Source organism: Malaclemys terrapin, chromosome 1, assembly GCF_027887155.1.
Source record: "Malaclemys terrapin pileata isolate rMalTer1 chromosome 1, rMalTer1.hap1, whole genome shotgun sequence".
NCBI classification, from domain to species: domain Eukaryota; kingdom Metazoa; phylum Chordata; order Testudines; family Emydidae; genus Malaclemys; species Malaclemys terrapin.
The window spans coordinates 89,513,754-89,529,380 of NC_071505.1; the positions used below are offsets into that span (position 1 = coordinate 89,513,754).

At 45.9% G+C, this 15,627-nt stretch overlaps 1 protein-coding gene across 2 annotated transcripts in view; it reads right to left on the reverse strand.

Annotated features, from left to right (window-relative positions):
- Positions 1 to 226: 226 nt before the first annotated feature.
- The window catches only part of LOC128838209 (heat shock 70 kDa protein 12A-like), a 73,262-nt gene continuing 57,861 nt past the window's right edge, over positions 227 to 15,627 (reverse strand). Inside the window, exons 3-6 of one of the 2 annotated variants that reach the window (XM_054030229.1) lie at positions 15,158 to 15,386; positions 7,452 to 7,676; positions 6,172 to 6,343; positions 227 to 2,813 (exon numbers count right to left, since the gene is read on the reverse strand). In XM_054030229.1, coding sequence (XP_053886204.1) covers positions 1,765 to 2,813; positions 6,172 to 6,343; positions 7,452 to 7,676; positions 15,158 to 15,340 — 1,629 coding nt within the window. In that variant the 5' untranslated portion in view covers positions 15,341 to 15,386 and the 3' untranslated portion in view covers positions 227 to 1,764. Of the gene's footprint in view, positions 2,814 to 6,171; positions 6,344 to 7,451; positions 7,677 to 15,157; positions 15,466 to 15,627 lie in introns of those variants that run through there. The other variant, XM_054030220.1, reaches the window with a different exon arrangement.

The window sequence follows — 15,627 nt, forward strand, 5'->3', positions numbered from 1 at the left end:
GCACTGCAAGTCAGTCAGTTTGGTCATGAAAATCTTTGTTCTGTCCATATGTGTTTTAGACATTGAGGGAAGGACAGGGTCCCGAGGGTCTCTCCATTTTACATTACTGTCGCTATCTGAGGCCCTACCCAAGTCACAATATCACAGAGGGGGTGAAGTTGCCCATTTTGTGTTACATTTTTTTTATTTGACATTTTCATATTCAATTTTATATTTCTGTGTAACTCTTAACTCACCGGCCCCGGGGCACTTGTCATTGGGGAAGGCTGAGGAAGTGTTCAGCAGTTGGGAGAATGAAACCGGATAAGGTAGTGAAAAAAGGCCATAATGGATCTGTCCGAATGCCACTTTTAATGTGCAGGGGCAGCTAGTAAAACTAAAGTGCTCACTCTAGGGCAGAGGACAGAAATCTAATGTAAAATATCCCAAGATCTAATTCTAATACATTGTATAAACCCAGGTAACAGTTTGTATTTTCACATGGTAATTTTCACTTCTAAGAGCATAGAAATGTACACTACAGGATCTCAGTAATAGTCAATTAGGCCCTGATTCTACAACGGATCTGTGTAGGCAGAGCCTTCTGTCCATGCAAAGCCCTATTAAAGTAAAGTGGTGTAGGGGTCTTCTCACACAGATCAGACAGCAGGATCAGAGCCTTGTAGCTCTTTCTTAGTAACCAGATTAGTTAGAGCCAGACTGCTTGGCCTGTGCATGGAGGAGCCTGAGCCAGTTGAGTCAATGTACTCCCCTAAACAGAGACTGCTAGTTCCCCAAAGGGGGGTTTTCAGCATTATTATTATTCAGGGCTGTGTGGTACAATCTGCCCATGAATATCTATTCAATTAATGATGCCAATTTGCTTAAATTATATAGTTAAATTATCACCACACGCTCACAATTTCATATCTAAAAACCCCAAAATTCATAACATTTTGTACGATGGTTCAGAGTTTGTTTTCTGTCTTTCAACCTGCTGAATATACCTATATTTAGTTAGTACTTAGGATATTTAATTCAAGATAATACTTAGTCCTGCCAGGAGTACAAGGGACTGGTCTAGATGACACCTCAAGATCCCTTCCAGTCCTACGATTCTATGATGGCTTTAACATAATTTCACTGTTGCAAAATATTACATGTTTACACTTTCTCTGATCTTTAAAAAAAATACAATAATATATTTGAATATTTTTCATAATACAGTAAAATCACAGCAAGCAGAATTAAACTTAGTCTTTAGAAAATGAGGTCTGAAAAGATAATAGCATAAGAAAATACAGCTGCAGGAAAAAGACTGGACTGGAGAGATCATTGGCCTGGTCTGGCAGCAAACAGGATACCAGGCTAGATGGCGATAAATCCGATCTAGTGGGATATAGATAATTATACTGGACTATCTGGACCACTGTGTTCAGATCCAGTAGTGTAGCATGCAGGATGCCGAACTAGCTATTGCACCATTGGCTAATCTAGCATGGGAGGGGGCAGAATACTGAACTAGACAAATTGTATTGGTCCAATCATGAATGGCAGATAGCAGAATAGCAGACTAAATGGGTGACTAGTCTGCAAAGAGGCAGGATTATCAGACTAGACAGACTACTGGTTTGTTCTAGTGTGGCAGGAAGTGAGTTACTGGACTGTATGGTCTGCTTGGCTATTCCACTGTGACAGCTCATACGTTCTCCTAATTGAGCCCTATAGTCCCTTGGATCATCCAAGTCTGATGCTCTTCTTAAATGTCCTTGAACTGTGGAATCTTTACACTGTTAAAAAATCTATCATAACCGTCCGACTTTCACCAGACGTGACATCAGTACCTGTGGCTTTAAATTCCGTTAGCCCAAATTTAATATCCAGTCTCAGTTGGCGGTTTCTCCCCAGCTCTGTGTTTGGTGTTGGCACAGTACAGGAGCCGAGCTTTTTCAGCCCTTCCTCATCTACGTACTTTGCATCCTTCTTTTCTGTGCAATAGAAACTAAAAATCGCACTTGTCTGATCTGGTTCTATGGGAGTGAAAGTATAACTGGCAACCTCATCTACCTCTACCAAATCCCCAATTCCCACCAACTTATTGAAGAGATCTGTGCAATATACATAATTATCAGCTTTTGAGACTCTCTTTTTCTGTATATCATGGACAGCAATATCAAATGCCCTAGATACCTTTACTCCATATGTCAGAGCACTGATTCTCGAGGCAACAATTTGTGAATTGTTCCCAAACAAAATGGCTCCCTTTGCAATAGCTGCCTGAGCTTCCAGTGGACACAGGATATGGTACCTCTCCCTAAAGGTCTGATAGATCTCCTCCCTCAGGATAATGCTGGAAGCAAAGCCCCCAACCAGTAAAATATATTGGACCTCGGCCATCTCAGGCTTGCTGAGGATTTCCTGCAAGGTGCCAATGGTTTGTCTGACACTGTAGGCAAAAAAGCTCTTCATTTTTTCATATGTAATCATGATAGTCCCATTGCACCACAGAGCTCCCTCCACACCCTTGAAGAAGAGGGAGATGTCTTTTTGCTTGCGTTCTGCCACTTTTGTTAGGTTGTGGTAGCAATGTATGTAGACCTCGTCTCTGCTGGAAGAGCATTTCTGAAGGCCAAAGTTGTACATCATTTGATGGCATTCCGTTGGGTGATTCTGTGCATATTCCTCCCATACTCCATCTTGGAAGATCTCCTTCAGGAACATTTTGAAGTTTTCATCCACTGTGTTGCCTCCCCATCCTCCTCCTGATGCCTTATGTAACTCTTTCAGGGATTTGTTCTCTTGGATTTCATGTACTGTGATGTCTATGGTACCACCTAAGCACCCCAAAATGAGTACAATTAGTTAATTTTTAAAAGCAAGTTATTGCCTTCACTTTAGCTGAATAAAAGGCTGCTTTCTAAAGAGTCCATAGCTTTACAAAAGTAAAAAAATCTCACACTTGGCAAATGTGCTCTGCAAATTGGGATACAGAGCTGCCCATTCTTTACCTTATAATCTTTCCATGCTCAAGGATTCTTAGACTTTGTCTACACTACCACTTTTGTTGGTATAATTTTTGTCAGTCAGGGGTGTGAAAAAAACCTCCCCCCGATTGACATAAGTTTCACTGGCAAAAGTGCTGGTGTGGACAGCGTTATGTCGGCAGGAGAGGCTCTTCTGCTATCATAGCTAATACCGCTTGTTGGGGGTGGTTTAATTAGGGTGACCAGATGTCCCGATTGTATAGGGACAGTCCTGATATTTGGGGCTTTTTTTTATATAGGCTCCTATTACCCCCCACCCCCGTCCCGATTTTTCACACTTGCTGTCTGGTCACCCTAGGTTTAATTATACCTGCAGGAGAGCTCTCTCCTGCCCAAAGAGCGGCTACACGAGAGACCTTACAACAGCACAGTTGTAGTGGTACAGCTGTGCCACTGTAAGGTCCCTAGTGTAGACATAGCCTTAATTTCTGCATGCTATGCAGCAGTGGTTCTCAACCTTTCCAGACTACTGTACCCCTTTCAAGAGGCTGATTTGTCTTACATAGCCAAAGTTTCATCTCACTTAAAAATTACTTGCTTACAAAATCAGACATAAAAATACAAAAGTGTCACAGCACATTGTTGCTGCAAAATTGCTTCCTTTCTCATTTTGTTTGTATGAAATTTTAGTTTGTACCGACTTCGCTTGTGCTTTTTATGTAGCCTGTTGTAAAACTAGGCAAATATCTAGGTGAGTTGATACAATACCAAGCACCTTGTTAGTGTCTAATAAATAGTTTACTCAAACTCAGCCCAAAATTGTTAATAGCTACAAGATTTAAAAATTTTATTAAGATGATGTTAAAGAAAAAAATAGTGAACAGAGTTTGAGCATAGAAGTTTCTGGTTATCAGGGAATAACATACAGATTATCGAGGGTGCAAAGTTTGGTTTAAGATAAAGTGGCATGAGGAATACATAATCTGCAATATCCCCGATTGGGGGTAAAAGGTTGATGGGTCAAAGTACAGACATTGAGATATGAGGGTATGAAGTTCATAAAGTGGCTATGTTCGGGTGTGGATAATAATGAGTGGATATGATGATGAGGATGGATTGACCCTCATTTGGTGAGATTTAATGTTCAGGGAGTTTATGGTTCCAGTTTATATGATCCAACGGAGAAGGTCACTTGGTCTCTTTCTCATAGTGGGAGAACGATGTCACTCTTGCTCACGCCGCCTGGTACTGTCGGTGGCCGGTGATGTGCTTGATGTAGATGTCCCTGGACCATCGGATGGCGTCTGAGACCATGAGGCGCCGCATGAGACGTGCGTAGCGTTGACCGATCCCGCAGGTCCGCAGCACACGCTCGTTGCAGGGGTCCCAGGTGCCCAGGGCTCCGACAATCAGGGCGTCCATCTGCACCTCATAGTCCTTCGCTCTCAGGGTGTCAGCCAGGGGGCGTACTTTTCCAGCTTACGAGCATGGGCTTCGCGAAATGATGGGGTCCTGTTCTCAAAGGAGACCGTGACATCGACGAGAATTATCTTTTTCTGGGCCTCGTCGGTGACGACCACGTCAGGTCGTAGCTGGCTGTCAGTACCGGCGATGGTGCAGTTCAAGGAGATCTCCCCTAGGCGTGGTGCAATGGCTTTCACCAGGCGGTTCTGGATGGCGTTGTGGCGCAGCTGCCAGGCTCTGGAGTGGGGTTTGCAGCTGCACAGGACGTGGGGAAGGGTCTCGTTGGGGTAGCCGCACTTCCTGCAACGCTTGTCTCGGTTCCCGGGGCGGACGGCTCCGTTGAGCGGGACGCAGTTGAGCCGGGCACGGTGAATGAACCGCCAGTCGGCGAGACGGGTGAAGCCACCCCCGGAGAGGAAGTGGTTGCTATCTGCTGGAAGTTCAGTGGCCTGTAGGAAATGAGTTGGTAGGTCTCAGTCTAGTACCCAGTTGATGCTATGTCCCTTCTGGGTAGTCTGCTGAGATGTCAGAACTGAATAGGTGTGAAAACTGACATCTTGTGATATCCACTTTCTCTGGCCAAGTTGGGGCACAATGCTGAGCATAGGTTGTCTGTAGGAAGCTTGCACCACCGCTGCCCATACAGAATTTGTTCTGTGAGAAACACAGGCTTCTGTCTCCCAGGGATGTCAGTCTGTCATCAGCACTAAGTTCACATGTTACACAAAACAACAGCAAGAAACTAAAGAAGCTGTGTGGCAGCACTCTTGCTCCTACAGCAGGAGGTTATGGATTCAAGCTACACAACAGGAAATGGGTGTGTATCCATTGGTGATACAATGGAGTGATGTGGCTCTGATGGCAGCAACTTGTACTGCTAGGATCTGATCAAAGTCAATTGAAGACAACAGAATCCTATTGACTTCAATGGGGTTTGGATCAGGCCCTTAAAGGGGCTCTCCTTTCATCCCCCTTTCTGCAGTGGCGAGCCAACTAAAAATCCTGTCCAGCTCCTCCTAAAATGGACAGGTCAAATGGGCAGTGCCAGACTTTCTTCTGCCATCCTCAGTTCCTCTGTACATTTTTCTTAGTCGTTTGCTTTTTGTACAGCACTGCCAGGCATGCAGTTGTGACCCTTTTCAGCCATGTGTTTTGAGATCTCCTCGGACCGATTCTTATGTGATAGCTGGCCACAAGAGCTGCCTGCACCATCACTTCTCCCCAGATGATGATGAGATCGAGGATCTCACCATGGCTGCTTGAAGCATGTTGTAAGGCTGCTGGACTAATATTGCAGCAATGCCGATATATTTGGATCCAGGAGCAAATGGGCTGATCCTGGCTCTGCATCAGTTTTTAAACAGCGGAGGGGACATCTTGTCTACTTGACCCCAGAGCTGTGGATCGAACCAACTCAATTTGCATCCGACTTAGTACACTTTGAAAGAGGACTCCAGAATGTGCTGTAAGTGGGGAGTTAGTGCGCTGCAGGGGTTTGCGTCATGTATCAGGCTTTTTCAATCCTCAACTTAGTACAGACTAACCTCTCCCCCGATGTAGACAAAACCTCAGGTGTCTGCTCTTTCAGGTGAAAATTAAAGAACCCAGAGCAAGCACAGCCTGGGGGATCAGAGTTCAGTATAGAGCTCAGTCCCTTGCTCTCTATGCCAGACGGGTCTGTGGCTGCTGAATAGACAAACTCTGCGTGTAGCAGAGATTATACCTGTTTAAGGAGGAAAGTTACCTCCACAATCAACGACGACGTACTGGGTCCCAGGTGACTCTTCAAACTTTTGTCTATCACCACCCTCTGCCACAAACCCTTCTCGTGGGAGCTGCTTGCACCAGACTGAGGCAGCCTCTGGTTCTAAGGCAATGATGAGCTTCTCAGAAAACATGTCACTGATGAATCCTGCCTAAAATCAGAAGAGAAAGTGATCAGAACAGGAGTGGTGACAGGATCCTGGCTTCCCACTTCTGGGATGTACCATGAGCACAGTATGTTGGCCAGGTTCTTCTAATCCCAGGAATGTTGGGATGGCCTATCAGGAATAATGGTCTGTTCCATCTCATCTGTTCTCAGCTGTGACTGAAGCCAGATGAGTCAGAGGGAGGTGAAACCGCCACTCCACGCTCATGGACAATTTATGTGTGATACTATAACTGTGTGTAAGCTAGGAGGGGAATTTCTATCTGATTCCATGGCATTAGTGTATGCCATGACACATGAGGATCCCTAGCCCCTGTCATTTCTGTTCCAGCTACTCTCACTGCAGATGCTATTCTCATTCACAGAAGCCTCTCAGCCAATAGATAATTTAGTCACTTCTTGTAGTAATGTGTAGCAAGCAAAATAGTGGTCCTCAACCTTTTCTGTACTGTAACACTTCTCCAGTCTAGGCAAGATCTAGTCAGGATCCCCCTCTAATTTAGCAGTATAGAGAGGGCAGAACAGCTGTGACCTCCAGCTTGAGAACACCGGATGTAGAAAAAAATCCTCAACCCTGTGAAAGTGAAATGAATTATATTAAAGAAATAGAATGAATTAAAGAATGCTGTATGTACCTTTAAGTAGAAATGCTGCAAGCCAGGGGGGCAGGAAAGCAGACATTAACTGCTTAATGAATTGCCCCACTTAAGGGCAATTGGTGAAGCATTAGCCTTAAATCAGTAAGAGTTAATAAGGAAGCAGGATATGCATATTGTGCCCTTGCAAATTTTACAATTTTGCTCTCTCTCTCCCTTTGTTTAGTTCGCACCCTTTTATCTGTATAAATAAGACTGTTTGACTCTTGCATGGGGGCTCACATTATCTGAATGTATTAGCAGAGCGCTGTGCTAATAAAACAGAGTGGTCTGACAAACTATGAGTCCTGAGTCTAACTTTGACAACCCCAACCCACTCCATGGTAGAGCAAGTTTTAAAATAAGGTTTGTTTAAATGTTGAACAATTCTTCTGCACTGTTGTGCAGTGAAAATTCCAGAGAGAATCTCAGAGGCGATCAGGCTATTACTCATTTTACCTCTTTAGCGGCCAGTCGCATGAACTGCCTGGCAGAAGCATCCCATATGGCTGGAACAGTGATGACCCAGGTGACATCCTCAGTGTCATAGACAGTTTGGTATGAGGTGTCCCGTATGGTATTCAGAGCATGGTCCTTCATGTATCGCAGACTTTCTGAGAATACTTTTAGGGCTGGAAACTTCTTTCCATTATCTGCTTCCAGTTCCATGTTGGAAGTGATTTTCTAGAAGTGAGAAAAAACAATGAATTATTTTTATTTGTATTGTGGTAGCGTAACCCACTGCTGGGTGTGTTACAGGCTCCCCTCCCTGCTGCCAGCTCGGCCAACACACCGAGAATTAAACTGGGGACCTCCAGAGCCAAAAGCACAAGAACAACTTCTCTGTAACTGGGACTATAAGCACTCAGCTTCTGGGGATTAGTGCAGAGGAGGACCTGTATCACACTCATCAGTGGGGTACAATAGCGCCCTAGGAGCCGTTGTCATGGACCAGGGTCCCTTTGTGCTCAGTACTGTGCAAACAGAACAAAATGATGGTCCCTGCCCCAAAGATGTTACAATCTAAGGTATGTCTACACTACGAAATTAGGTCGAACTTATAGAAGTCGATTTTTAGGAAGCGATTTTATACAGTCGATTGTGTGTGTCCCCACTAAGTGCATTAAGTCGGCGGAGTGTGTCCACAGTACCATGGCTAGCGTCAACTGTCGGGGCATTGCACTGTGGGTAGCTATCCCACAGTTCCCGCAGTCTCTGCTGCCCAATGGAATTCTGGGTTGAGCTCCCACTGCCTAATGGGGCAAAAACATTGTCGTGGGTGGTTTTGGGTAGATGTCATCAGTCGCCCCTCCCTCCGTGAGAGCAACGGCAGACAATCGTTTCGCTCCTTTTTTCCGTGCAGACGCCATACTGCTTTCAGCAGATGGTGCAGTAGGACTGCTAACCGTCGTCATCCAACCACCGCTTTCGCTGCAACTCTGCTCTCTTGCTCTCCTGGTGCCATGAATACACGTTGCAGGACCTCTCGTTGTTCTTTATAAATATCTATTCTCGTGGCATCCTGTCGTCATCCACCGCTTCCACTGCAACTCTGCTCTCCCGCTCGTGTCTCAATAGCGAATTTCTCCATGTTATCTGTCGGGCTCCCAGGAACATGTGTTCTTCCTCGGGAAATGTGCGCAGTGCTAACCGTTGTCCTCCACCACTTCCGCTGCAACTCTGCTCTCCTGCTCTCCTGGTGCCATGAATCCACCTCACAGGACCTCTCGTCGTTCAGTATAAATATCTATTCTCGTGCCATCCATCATCATCCACCGCTTCCGCTGCAACCCTGCTCTCCTGCTCTCCTGCAGAAGCCATACCACGGCAGACATGGAGCCCGCTAAGCTCACCGCTGCTGTTGTGAGCATTGTAAACACCTCGCGCATTATCCTGCAGTATGCGCAGAACCAGAACATGCAAAAGCAGGTGAGGAGGCAACAACAGCGCGATCAAAGGGACGTTTCACCGACATCAACATGGGATGGCCGGGAAAGGTACATGACGCTCGCATCTTCAGGAACTCTGGTCTGTTTGAACAGCTGCAGGAAGGAACTTACTTCCCAGACCAGAAAATAACTGTTGGGGACGTTGAAATGCCTATAGTTATCCTTGGGGACCCAGCCTACCCCTTAATGCCATGGCTCATGAAGCCGTACACAGGCACCCTGGACAGTAGTAAGGAGCTGTTGAACTATAGGCTGAGCAAGTGCGGAATGGTGGTAGAATGTGCATTTGGACATTTAAAAGCTGGCGCAGTTTACTGACTCGGTTAGACTTCAGCGAAAGCAATATTCCAATTGTTATTGCCGCTTGTTGTGTGCTCCACAATATCTGTGCGAGTAAGGGGAAGACGTTTATGGTGGGGTGGGAGGTTGAGGCAAATCGCCTGGCTGCTGATTACGCACAGCCAGACACCAGGGTGATTAGAAGAGCACAGCAGGACGCTCATCAGAGAAGCTTTGAAAACCAGTTTCATTACTGGCCAGGCTACGGTATGACAGTTCTGTTTGTTTCTCCTTGATGAAAACCCGCCCCCTTGGTTCACTCTATTTCCCTGTAAGCCAACCACCCTCCCCCCCTTCAATCACCGCTTGCAGAGGCAATAAAGTCATTATTGTTTCAAAATCATGCATTCTTTATTAATTCATCACACAAATAGGGGGATAACTGCCAAAGGAGCCTGGAAGGGGTGCACCGGGAGGGGTGGTGTATGAGGGGAGGAGGGAAGGACAAGGCCACATTGCACTTCAAAACTTATTGAATGCCAGCCTTCTGTTGCTTGGGCAGTCCTCTGGGGTGGAGTGGTTGGGTGCCCAGAGGGCCCCTTCCCCCCGCATTCTTGGGCGTCTGGGTGAGGAAGCTATGGAACTTGGGGAGGAGGGTGGGCGGTACACAGGGGGAGCAGCGGCAGTCTGTGCTCCTGCAGCCTTTCCTGCAGCTCCACCAGACGCTGGAGCATATCAGTTTGATCCCCCAGTAGCCTCAGCATTGCATCCTGCCTCCACTCATCGCGCTGCTGCCATCTCTCATCTTGCTCCCGCCACCTCTCATCCCATTCGTCCCTCCTGTCCTCACGTTCATTTTCTGCTTTCCTGGACTCTGACATTGTTTGCCTCCATGCATTCTGCTGAGCTCTTTCAGTGCGGGAGGACTGCATGAGCTCAGAGAACATTTCATCGTGAGTGTGTTTTTTTGTCTTCTAATCTGCGCTAGCCTCTAGGACGGAGATGATAGGGGTAGCGTTGAAACATTTGCAGCTCCAGGAGGAAAAAAGGGACAGTAGTATTTAAAAAAACACATTTTAGAGAACAATGGGTAGACTCTTTCATGGTGAACCAATCTGTTAACATTACATAGCATATGTGCTTTCGGTACAAGGTCGCATTTTGCCTCTTATATTGAGGGCCTGCCGGTTTGGTGTGAGAGATCACACACGCAGGGCCGGGCAACAGAATTTGGCTTGCAGGCAGCCATGGTAAGCCACAGTCTTTCAGCTTCTTCAACCTTCATAACGTGGGAATGGTTTCAAACAGTAGTGTCCTCCTTTCCCGTACCAAGCACCCGTTGGGTTGGCCATTTAAAAGGAGGGGCTGTACTGGCCGCAAATGCATCCCAAGTCTTCAGGGCAAATTAATCATTAAACACGCTTGCTTTTAAACCATGTATTATATTTACAAAGGTACACTCACCAGAGGGGCCTTCTCCGCCTTCATGGTCCGTGAGCCCGCCTTGGGAGGGTTGGGATGGTATTGGCTCCAGGGTGATAAACAGTTCCTGGCTGTCGGGGAGAATGGTTTCTCCGCTTGCGTGCTGTGCGCTATCCTCATCCTCCTCTACCTCCTCATCTTTCTCGTCTCCCAAATCCTCATCCCTGTTGCATGAGACTCCCCCCTTGCAGGTGTCCACGGACGGGGGGGGGGGGAGGGTAGTGGTAGGGGGCCCCTCCTGGAATTGCATGCAGCTCATCATAGAAGCAGCATGTCTGGGGCTGTGACCCAGTGCGGCCGTTTGCCTCTTTGTTATTTTGGTAGGCTTGCCTGAGCTCCTTAATTTTCATGCGGCACTACTGCAGGGCCCTGTTGTAGCCTCTGTCCATCATGCCTTTGGAGATTTTTTCAAATATTTTGGCATTTTGTCTTTTGGAACGGAGTTCTGATAGCACGAATTCGTCTCCCCAAACAGCGATCAGATCCAGGACCTCCCATTTGGTCCATGCTGTAGCTGTTTTGCGATTCTGGGACTCCATGGTCATCTGTGCTGATCACTCGCCTCGCTGGTCAAACAGGAAATTAAATTCAAAAGTTTCTGGGGTTTTTCCTGTCTACCTGGCCAGTGCATCTGAGTTGAGAGTGCTGTCCAGAGTGGTCACAATGGAGCACTCTGGGATAGCTCCCGGAGGCCAATACTGTCGAATTGCGTCCACACTACCCCAAATTCAACCCGGCAATGTCGATTTCAGCACTAATCCCCTCGTTGGGGAGGAGTATAGAATCGATTTTAAGAGCCCTTTAAGTCGACAAAAATGGCTTCGTTGTGTGGACGGGTGCAGGGTTAAATCGATCTAACTCTGCTAAATTCGACCTAAACTCGTAGTGTAGACCAGGCTAAGAAGCAGGCAGAATAACTCTGTGGAGCATAGATCACTGCACTCTAGGAGGTGCAGTTGCTCAAAAGGCCCATGACTGTCAGCTGCCTCAAATCTGTGAATGACTTCATAAGTCGAATATTAATGTGGCTATTTGAGCAAACTATTTCCCCTGAACCAAACTGTGACGCTGGCAGACCAGGTGCCAGCTCATGCCAAGGTCCCCATGTCTCAACTGAACACTGACAAACACACAGCTGAATCAGTCTGGCTGACTGGTGTGTTAGTTAAAATAGGCTGGTGAAATGGAAGTGTAGAACTCGCAGCCAGTTTGGGGTTTATACCCTGATTCCTGACAGTCTGTTCTGAGGTTGGTACTTATGCTCTTGAATTACTGAAGGCAACTTTACACAACTTTTATACACACCCACAAAATTCCCAAAGCCCACTGCAAGAGAATAGCACCTTAACAGCTGCCAGTCAGCCTGAAAAAGAATCAGCATACAAGTTATTTCTTAGTGAACACACATTTAATACATACACAAACATTTGCAACCTGTATTATGCATATTTTTGAATAACATCTTAAACAAAACTGTTAGGCAGTAAACCTATTGGTGTTCTTTATACAGGCTTTCCCACTTTGCTGTTGTTACATACATACAATTCAGTGCCAGGTTTTAACAGACAGTATGCCTTTTGTATACCCTTTTATACTTTGGCGCACACATACAAACACATTCACCTCTAATCTTCTCACAGAGTTAGGGTGACCAGATGTCCCAATTTTATAGGGACAGTCCCGATTTTTGGGTCTTTTTCTTATATAGGCTCCTATTACCCCCCACCCCCTGTCCCGATTTTTCACACTTGCTGTCTGGTCACCCTACACAGAGATAATTTCTCAGGCTCTCTGGTGTGGCCTTTTAATGTACATGTTTTGTCACTTGGATTCTGCAAAACCTGAGGAAAATGGCCTCCTTTCCATTCCCCTCCAAACTCTTGGGACCTGAGGATATTCTAAAGCTCCTTAAAGCCAGCAGCAGTTCCAGTCTCTGAGTCAATAGCTAACTGTCTGAATTTCTAGTAAGAGGAGGAATCTATAGCCCATATCTAAGAGGTGCAGGTATTGCGATACAGCCTTCACAGCAGACACAGCTCTAGGTTCTGCATCGTTAGCTGCTGAATCCCCAGATTTGCCTCCCATATTTGTAATCTCTTTCCTTTGAGCTCGGTTTCTTGGCTCAGTTTTCCTGTGGTGAATGTGTGGAATCTGCTTGTCCTTAGCGGAAACTTTCTGTACAGCTTCCGAATCAGCTACTGAGCATGTCTAGTAACTGCCTCTTCTCTAGGTGTCTCTGAGTCCTTCTACCTAAATTGCCCTGCCCTGTTCTCAGCACATGTGCAGAGACACAAGGGATTCAGCAAAAATCCATGTCTCTCTTCCGTGGCTTCAGTTCTCACCCATTCTTCATACTTAAAAAAAATAATAATAAAAAAAATTGAACACTGCAGTATAGGCCTGTTTTCACAATAACTGTTAAGAACATAGGAACATAAGAATGGCCATACTGGGTCAGACCAAAGGTCCATCCATCCCAGTATCCTGTCTACCAACAGTGGCCAATGCCAGGTGTCCCAGAGGGAATGAACCTAACAGGTAATGATCAAGTGATCTCTCTCCTGCCATCCATCTCCACCCTCTGACAAACAGGGACACCATTCCTCACCCATCCTGGCTAATAGCCATTAATGGATTTAACCTCCATGAATTCATCTACCCTGTTTCCCCGAAAATAAGACATCCTCCGAAAATAAGGCCTACTTACAGTTTTGCCTCTCGTTGTAATATAAGGCATCCCCCCGATAATAAGACCTCCCCGATAATAAGGCATCCACCGATAATAAGGCATTTTTCATTTCTGAAAAATAAGACATCCCCTGAAAATAAGACCTAGCGCATCTTTGGGAGCAAAAATTAATATAAGACACTGTCTTATTTTTGGGGAAACAGGGTAGTTCTCTTTTAAACCCTGTTATAGTCCTAGCCTTCACAACCTCCTCAGGCAAGGAGTTCCACAGGTCGACTGTGCGCTATGTGAAGAAGAACTTCCTTTTATTTGTTTTAAACCTGCTGCCCATTAATTTCATTTGGTGGCCCTTAGTTCTTATATTATGGGAACAAGTAAATAACTTTTCCTTATCCACTTTCTCCACATCACTCATGATTTTATATACCTCTATCATATTCTCCCTTAGTCTCCTCTTTTCCAAGCTGAAAAGTCCTAGCCTCTTTAATCTCTCCTCATATGGGACCCATCCAAACCCCTAATCATTTTCGTTTCCCTTCTCTGAACCTTTTCTAATGCCAGTATATCTTTTTTGAGATGAGGAGACCACATCTGTACGCAGTATTCGAGATGTGGGCGTACCATGGATTTATATAAGGGCAATACTGTTGGTAAGTCTCAGTCATTATTTTCAGATATGATGTTGAAAATGTCCGTGTCCTGTCTACATTAGCATTTAAATATTTTCAATACTAGCTCAGAAGGGGACCGGCTGCAAATGTTTCAGTGATGACTCAATTTCCTAGTACAGACCAGGCTTTAGGTTTAGCCCTTGAGCCACCTTAAGCAATTCTCCTCCCTCCTTGGTCTTCACAGATACTTCTAGGTAGTTTATTAAGTTATCCTTAACCTAGTGGCTCTCAATCTTTCCAGACCACTGTACCCCTTTCAGGAGTCTGATTTCTCTTGTGTACCCCCAAGTTCCACCTCACTTAAAATCTACTTGCTTATAAAATCAGACATAAAAATAAACAAGTGTCACAGCCGCACTGTTACTGACAAATCTTTCTTTTTCATTTTTACCACATAATTACAAAATCGAGTGGAATACAAATCTTGTACTTACATTTCCGTGTATGACAGAGCACTATAAACAAGCCATTGGCTGTATCAAATTTCAGTTTGTTCTGACTTCACTAGTGCTTTTTATGTAGCCTGTTGTAAAACTAGGCAAATATCTAGATGAGTTGATGTACCCCCCTGGAAGACCTCTGCGTACCCCAAAGGGTATGTGTGTACTCCTGGTTGAGAACCACTGCTTTAACCAACCTACACACGTTTCTTAATCCTCCCTCATAAATCAATCCCTCCAGCCCATTAAGCACTAGGGTTGCCACCCGTTCGGTTTTCATCTGGACAGTCCAGGTTTCGGCTTGTGTGTCTGAGTGCCAGCTTGTGTGTCGAGGTGCCATTTGACAAGCCCTGATGGCTGTTATTTTGGATCTTTGGCAACTCTACGTGGAAGGAAGAAGGTAGCGCAGCAGCAGCTGCTGCCTCCAGGGCCAGGCGGCTCATGGTGGAACAGGGTGTGCAGGGGCTTCAGGAAGAGATGGTGAAGGGGTGGAGTCTTGGGGGAAGAGACAGGGCTGGGCCTTTGGGGGAAGAGGCAAGGCAGGGTGTGGCGTCTCAGTGGTCTGGTTACTGGCCCTTAGAAATGTGACAACCTTATTAAGCACGTTCCCTGCTCTTTTCTGAATTGGCTGCTCTTACCTAGAGATTGCATTTACCTTGTTGTACAGCTTCATCTTGAAGTTGTGGAAGTAGTACCATTTGTGAGCTTCACTGGAGGGGAGCGTGTTGTACTTCATGACGGCATCATAGCCAAACTTCTTAAACTCACGCTTTTCATTGAAGAGGATGCACGTTGGGGTCTTCACAGTCATGAGCCCGTGCGCCTGTCCCCAGAACATCTGCCGGATTTGATCCGTGTGTGTCGCAAGAGAAAAGCAGTAGCCACTGTAAGACGTGCCGAAATCAATGGCAACAATGAACAAGGACTTGCTTGCCATGATCATGAACTTGAGAGAGGGAGAGACTCCTACACAGCTTGTTAGAACAGACTACTTAAAGTGAAACAGTTTTACAGTTAACTCTGCAGTATGAAACCCTGCCCCTCCTTTTCAATTGGCTGGGTGGTCACTGCAGACTCTGATGTGGGGGGTGGGGTGGGGAGCCAGGGCTCTCTGAATAAATTCTC